We start from the raw sequence: 7,376 nt of genomic DNA on the forward strand, positions 1-7,376 counted from the left end.
GTTTCGGATTGAGTGAGTTGGTTTTCCTTGATGATGCTGGTTGGGTGGTGATGATGGTGGCTAGGTGTGGAGTGATCGTTGGTAGTGATGGACTGTGGGTCTGTGAGAAAGAGGGGCAGTGAGGGAGGGAATAATAAAAAATTCTAAAATAATGAATATTTTATTGAATAAATGTGTAGAATAAATAAACTGATGTAGGTATTTTGTAAAAATGAGTGTGTAAAATAAAATAAATAAATTTTTTCATGTAAAATAGACGAGAAGTTTACATCCACTGATTTGGATGCTCTAAAGCTGCTATACTTAAACAAAATAACAACTAAGCTATAGTAAGTTGTTAAAGATAATAGCTTACTGTAGCTATAAACTTTATAAAAAAAAAAATTCTTTCTCCCTCCTGTTTACTTTTTAAAAAAAAACTTTTCTTCTCTTTCTTTCTTCTCCCTTTTTCTTCTCTCTGTAGCTCTCTCTCTCTCTCTCTCTCTCTCTCTCTCTCTCTCTCTCTTTTCTTCTTCTTCTCCTCTCTGAGCTCTCTCCCTACCTCATCTAACTCAAAAACTCAACAACAACGGTGGTGGGGGTTGAAATCGGCAACAATTGTGGTGGTGGTTGAAATTAGCAACAGTGGCGGTCTAGATCGGTGATGGGCGGTAGCGGTTTTTAACTTTTTAAAAAAAAAATTTTCTTTTGTTATGGCTGAAAATCTCTCTCTTTCTTATTGTGTGCTTGGTTATTGGTTGGTTTGGGTTTAGGTTTGAAAGATGGGATTTTGTGGTGGTTATCGATTTGATTTTGAGCTGGGGTTTGCAATGGTGGCTGGTGGGTGGCTAGGTTTCGGTTTATGGTGGTGGATGGTGGGTGGTGGCTTGGGTTATTTGATGGTGGTGGTTGTGGTGGATTGGGTTTTCTAATGGTGGGTGGTGGATTGGATTTACTGATAGTGATGGTGGTGGTGGTGGTAGTGGCTTGGTTGGTGGATTGGGTTTTCTGATGGGGTGGTGGTGCCTTGGATTTTCTGATGGTGGCTGGTGTTATTGTAGTAGGATGTTTTTGTTTGGGAGAAGACAGAACAAAGAAAGAGAGAGGAAGACGCATAAGAATAAAAAAGAATTAAAAAATAGTAAAGAAATAATATTTTAATGCGACGGTAAAAAAAAAAAAAAAAAAACCTTAACTATGGGTGTATTATATAGTATGGCGTTAAACTTAAAATAGATAAAATAGTGTTTTAAGTTGCTAAAAGCTATCATTTTTAGCAACTTTACTGTAAATGCTCTTATGGAAATTTCAATCAACGAATAAATGCCATAAAATCCTCTATGTTCTTATTGTGTGTTTTAAAATGCTCATTTCATTCTTTTGACTAAAACCTCTAATATAGAATAGGTTCTAGGATTAGTCCACTTGAAATAAAGTCTATTTAATTCTCAAAAAAAAAAAAAAAAAGTCTATTTCATGATTCAAATTTTATTTTTTTATATTGAATAGTATACCTATTGTCACCTCATAATAAAATTTAAATGACATGACACTATTCACTAAATACATTTTTAAATTTATAATATTTAATTGGAAACATGAAACGGATCCATGAATGCACGTCTTTGAAACATCCATTACGGTGCCTTATAACATATGGGCAAGAAGCCATCACACCTTTTACTACAACAGAAGGGTTTGTTTATCATTTTGATTCAAAACAAATATAACTTATTAGTTTATCCAAAGAAAAAACATCTGGCTACATATGTACCATAACAGCTACAATACTATAAAGCATCTGTACATATGAATGAATTCAAGAAATCCTAAGCTTCCCACAATCAAATTCAGCCTTCTTCAGCTGTAAGCCAGCCAGGAATGTAGCAAAAAATTTATACCTTAGGAAGGCCAAAATTTTGTCATTACTTTGCTGGATAAGACCAACAATGTAAGCTGTACTAATGAGTTCAATGCTTCCCCACTTCCTCTCTTTGGCACACTTCTTCAACCCCATTTCAATCCTCTTATATTCATCCATTTCTCTTTCATCTTTTTCTTTTGATTCCTTACTTGCTTTTCCAGATAATGCCTTTGCAAGACACCTTGCTAAAACAACACTATCTTCTAGAGCAGCACAACCAACTTGGCCAATGTCTGGGATCATGGGGTAGAGTGCATCACCAGTTACATAAACATTGCCTTTGCTTACATTTCTCCAAAGAAGTTCCCAAGGATATCAGTACCTTAATGGTTATGGTATAAAACTATCCAATTCTGTGTTTTCTATGACAACCCTTATTTGATCAAATACTTCTCCAAGCTTGTTTAACACAAAATGCTTCATTTTAGCTGGGCTATGCTCTCTCTCTTTCTCTACAAGAAAAGAAAATGAACAAATATTTTGATATGGCCACATGTTTATTCTAGTAAACAATATGCATTACAAATCTATATACTAACCAAACTTATGCATTCCAGTAAATATTATTATTTAGAAAATAAAAAGAATAATAGCCAAAATTGAATTAAATTGAGTATAAACTAGTCTGCCATGCAACCATGCAAAAAAAAAAGGTAGACAAAAAACCAAATTTGGCTGTATGCGCTAATTACCAAACACAAATATTTTCATAAGTTATGATTTGAAAACATAATTTTTTTATATTGATTCACATCTTAAACTACTTGTATTATGCACAAATCATTTCAATTCATATTGACAGTTATGAAAGGAATAGAAAATTCTCCCCATTTTACTTAAAATGAAAATTTTTCATATCTCGTTTAATATTTTAGTTTTGGATCTAATTGAGTAACTGTGTATAAAATGCTATAGGCCATTTAATAATTTAAATGACGCGATACTAAATATTTGTAATATTTAATTTGAATTATAAAATGAATCAATTTTAAATAAGATTTAAAGTTTTATTTCATGGTAGACAATGCCACTGGTAAGAAAAACCACTAAATATTTTTTGAATGACGATGACACATATCTCATTTAGCACATCCTCTCACTTTATACTCATGTCAATTGTTAAAATGAAAACAAATAGCAATAATAATGCAAAACATATGTATACGCATGACTGCATTCAAGAAATTCTGAGCTTCCCATAATCAAAATCGGCTTTCTTCAATAGTAACCCAGCGAGGAATGCAGGCAATATATTGTCTCTTAAGAAGGTTGTCACTTGTCCATTACCCTGACTTATAAAACCAATAAAATAAGCTGTACTTATGAGCTCAATGCTTCTCCATCTCCTCTCTTTGGCATACTTCTTCAACCCCAAGTCAATCCTCTTATATTCCTCTCTTTCTCTATCACCTTTCCATTTTGTTTCCTTACTTTGTTCTTTTAGTGAAGCCCCAGCAAGACACCTGGCCAAAACAACACCATCTTCTAAGGCAGCACAACCACCTTGGCCAAGTTCTGGGGTCATGGGGTGGAGTGCATCACCAGCTACACATACATTGTCTTTGTTGATGTTTCCCCAAAGAAGCTCCCAGGGATGTCTGTACCTTAACGGGGATGATATAATGGAATCCAATTCAGTATTTTCAACAATGGCCTTTACTTCATTAGGTACATATACATTTCCTAACTTGCTTAACACAAATTGCTTCATTTTAATTGGGTCATCTTCTCTCTCTTTATCTGCAAGATATGAATAAGAACAAATTGTTAGAGACGTGACATTTTTTATGATTGTTGAAACAATCTGCTCAAATGGGAGTATCATCATTTTTACTTGGATTCACCACTGGCAACAATTTAATTACAAACCAATTGCAATAGATCATATCAGCAATTGTCAAAAAAAAGTTAGGAAAAGAGTTGTGTTGCAAGAGTTTTTATTTATTTTTGTTGATAATTGAGTTCCTAGACTTTATTGAATAAAAAATGTGCACTATGATTATATTTGGAAATTATTAATATGTAAATTGGACTCAAGTAACTAATCATCTTGAATTGGGTCTTACACTATGCATCCATGCACAAAAAATAAGGTAGACAAAAAACCAAAATTGGCTTTATGCACAGATTACTAAACACAACTATTTTCATAATTTGCTTAAATGAGAAGTTGTGATTCGAAAACATCATTTTTTATAGTTATGAAAGGAATATAATTTTCTCCCCATTTTACTTAAAATGTAGAAATTTTATTTCATGTTTAATATTTTAGTTTTTGGATCTAACTATGTATAGAATGCTAGGTCAATTAATAATTTAAATGACATGGTACTAGATACACTTTGTGATATTTATTCTAAAAAAAAATATTTGTAATATTTATTATGAATCATAAAATGAATCCATTTAAATTAGAGATGAAGTGAAATAAGTTATGAAAAATTGTGTATCCTAGATTTCTTGGTCTGATTAACATGCTCCAAAAAGCAAAGAATGAAGCATGTACTAAATTGGTCCAGGGCTCACCTTCGCTTGTTGCCAAAAACCAATAGACACCAGTGTCATTATAAGGAAGAAAACCAAATCGGAATCCTTTCCCAAAGAACTGAAAGAACTTAGGCTCAAACCCATGATTGGATTTAAAATTTACACAACCTCTAATGGAAGCTCTCCCTGTGAAAGTTGGTGCCTTGAAGCCCAGCCACTTTGCCACCACTGAGTTCACTCCATCACACCCAATCAACACCTTCCATTTACAAAGTTGATACTCCAATAAGGCCCAAGTAATTATACAATAAAAAACAGATAGTTTAAGTACTACATTATTCAATTGCATTAATAATTGCACAGATGCTTTTTAGTTCAATTATGTTAAGCCACAAAAAATAAAAAATAAAAGGGACTGGTGAGTTTAGCTTGTGGAAAAGGAGACACAATTATGAGTTTATTGTGAGTGATAAAACTATTCACAAGTATTACTTAAACAATTCATAATCACTTATCATATAATGTATTTAAAAATACACATGGGCGATTTTATCAATCCCCACATAATGAATTGGAAAGTTTTTCCTTAAATCTTTCAACTACTCCATAGTCCTTACCTAATCCAAGAAGAAATCAATATCCACTTTTGACAATTTATGATAATATATGAATTGAACATATGTGGGCCCAATTCAAGAAGATTATTGGTCCACTCATCTATAAAATCTTTAAATATCATGTGTATTTTTTGGGCCTATATTATGAGTGAAGATGCATATATCCACAATATGAGATGATTACAGTATCTAATGGGTCTTTTTTTTTTTTTTTTTTTACATCAAGTAAATGCTCTCAACATTCACAACTTGAATATTACCCCAAAAAATGACCCAAAAGCAAGAAGAAAAAATAAACTGTAGGTGATAGTGATACTAACACATGGGTGAATTTACCTTGGTCTTGAGAATGGTTCCATCAGCAAGATGCACAAGCTTATAAAAGCCTGATATCTCTATAGAAACCACCTTGGAAGAGAACCTAATGGTGCCACTTGGGAGCTCCTTTGAAAGGGCTTCCAACAACAGCATCCTATTCACACAACGAAATTCGTGGTCTCCACTACACAAATAGCAATTACCAGGCTTGCTTAAAGTATCTTAATTATGAATTACAACATTAAAATAAAATTATTAGAATTATTACAATTGTACATAAAGTTTGGTTACCTAAGCTTAGTAAGTTGTTTCATTACAACCAGGAGTCTAAGAGAGGGTTGCAAGGGCCATTACACAATGTTAATCATGGCAGTAAGAGTATTATGAGGGATTGTTTTGGAGGTTAGTAATAAGATGTGTGTAAATAGGATGAGACTAGTTGGGCTAGAGTTTGGGATAGGAAATTTAGCTATCTTTGTCAATGCAATAATTATCTCAAACTCGTACTGTAATACATTTCATATATAGTTCATATTTCCCACACTGTGTGGGTCCAATGGGATCCACGTATTATTAGAGCGAGGAATGAAGATGCATATAGATCATGTACAAGATATTTTCTCCTTTCAATGTGCCCAAAGAGAGAGAGAGAATTATAACTTGTATGATATAGGGGCACTATAACTTACTGTTTTCCTTTGGCATCAAATGACATCGCTGCTGTTTGAACTCCTGAAATTGTAGAGGTACTCAAATTCCTGCATACAATTAGCTGTTGGTCAGTATACATGGTATGCATGTTCTTGTATTTATGATGGGAGCTGGCTAGTTAAAATTAACCAAATACATGTAGAAGTTTATGTAGTCTTCGAAAAAGGTTTTACCTTCAAACGATTTTTTCCCTGAGTAGCCTTGAAATGATATCAGACATAAGTATATATCATTCAACTAGAGTGAATAAGTGTAGGTGGTTAGCTATTGTCATAGACTGATCATTAAGCTAACTCATATGCTGAAGCTCTAACAAAATTGGAAAGCACCCAACAGTTTCTAGTTTTAGATATTCCCCCGATTGTATTATTACACTATTACAATTTTTATTTATTTTTAGTATTTGCACCCAGACTGTTTGTGCTTCTTCTTAATGAATTGCTAAGTTACCAAAAAAAGTGACACTAATTAAGAGAGAAGAAGTCTACTAATTAGTACTTACCAATAAATCTGTTTATGTTGTTGTCGAAGGGAGTCACCAATGCCAACAGCATCTAAGGCCTTCCAAGCATTTGTCCATATTGCTAAGGCAAATCCTGTGATCCTCAAACTACCTGAGGATTCCAATACTAAGCTTCGAATACCCAACCTACACAATATTTTCGTCATTAGTGTTGGTTTGGATTTGCTTATTTACTTGGAAGTATTAAGATATGTAAAGGTTTGGATTTTGTTTATTCACTTAATGCATTAGGATCTCTCCATTTTGAGAAAGTGAAGTTCTAACAAACATGAAACTATAAATAAGTAAGTTAAATAAGCCTTTAAAAAAAAGACTAAACCAAAATGTACAAACATGTACATGGATATAAAAATAGAGAGAGGAAGGGTACTTATGAAGTCCTAAGGATGTTGTAAGACCAGCAATTCCAGCTCCCACAATCACAATGTCTTGCACTTCTTCCATGATATTGTGGCTTTTTTTCTCAAGAGAAGGAGATTTGGTAATGAGATATTTTTTTCCCCAAGATAGAATGGTTCTAAAAATAGTAGTAGTGGACCTATATATAATGGCAGCAACATCTAGTTGATTGATGAAAATGATGCTGCAACAAGGAGAAGTTGATGATGAAAGCACATACGAAAGTTTGAAAATAACAGCCATGTAGGACAAATAAAATAATGAAATTTAAGTGTGTATGGTAGAGGAGGGTGAAAATAGGGGATGGAAAATAGTAGAGAGAGTGTTATTTTGTTTTTTATTTGGTATGGGAGAAATTAAGGGGGGAAGAAAAATGGGTCAAGGGAGTTTATCTCATTGGGTCTACAAATCTTTTTCT

At 33.2% G+C, this 7,376-nt stretch overlaps 1 protein-coding gene and 1 pseudogene across 1 annotated transcript; both read right to left on the reverse strand.

Annotated features, from left to right (window-relative positions):
- Positions 1-1,687: 1,687 nt before the first annotated feature.
- Positions 1,688-2,732, reverse strand: LOC142643509 (monooxygenase 2-like; annotated as a pseudogene).
- A 135-nt stretch (positions 2,733-2,867) lies between these two features.
- Positions 2,868-7,067, reverse strand: LOC142643507 (monooxygenase 2-like). Its single transcript, XM_075818162.1, has 6 exons — positions 6,930-7,067; positions 6,539-6,685; positions 6,015-6,083; positions 5,344-5,509; positions 4,430-4,649; positions 2,868-3,643 (listed from the first exon to the last, which is right to left on the reverse strand). Exons 1-6 carry the CDS (start codon positions 7,001-7,003, stop codon positions 3,081-3,083), a joined length of 1,239 nt encoding a protein of 412 aa, XP_075674277.1. The 5' UTR covers positions 7,004-7,067; the 3' UTR covers positions 2,868-3,080.
- Positions 7,068-7,376: the final 309 nt, after the last annotated feature.

This window comes from Castanea sativa, chromosome 7 (assembly GCF_040712315.1).
Source record: "Castanea sativa cultivar Marrone di Chiusa Pesio chromosome 7, ASM4071231v1".
Lineage (NCBI taxonomy): Eukaryota > Viridiplantae > Streptophyta > Magnoliopsida > Fagales > Fagaceae > Castanea > Castanea sativa.

Bases quoted from the DNA above. Each gene is read 5' to 3' on its own strand.
- LOC142643507 (XM_075818162.1), bottom strand. From the start codon at position 7,003: ATGGAAGAAGTGCAAGACATTGTGATTGTGGGAGCTGGAATTGCTGGT. The intron at 6,084-6,538 runs GTAAGTACTAAT...AATTGTATGCAG, and splicing joins CAACATAAACAGATTTATTG to GAATTTGAGTACCTCTACAA. The intron at 3,644-4,429 runs GTGAGCCCTGGA...CATATCTTGCAG, and splicing joins GTTTTTGGCAACAAGCGAAG to ATAAAGAGAGAGAAGATGAC.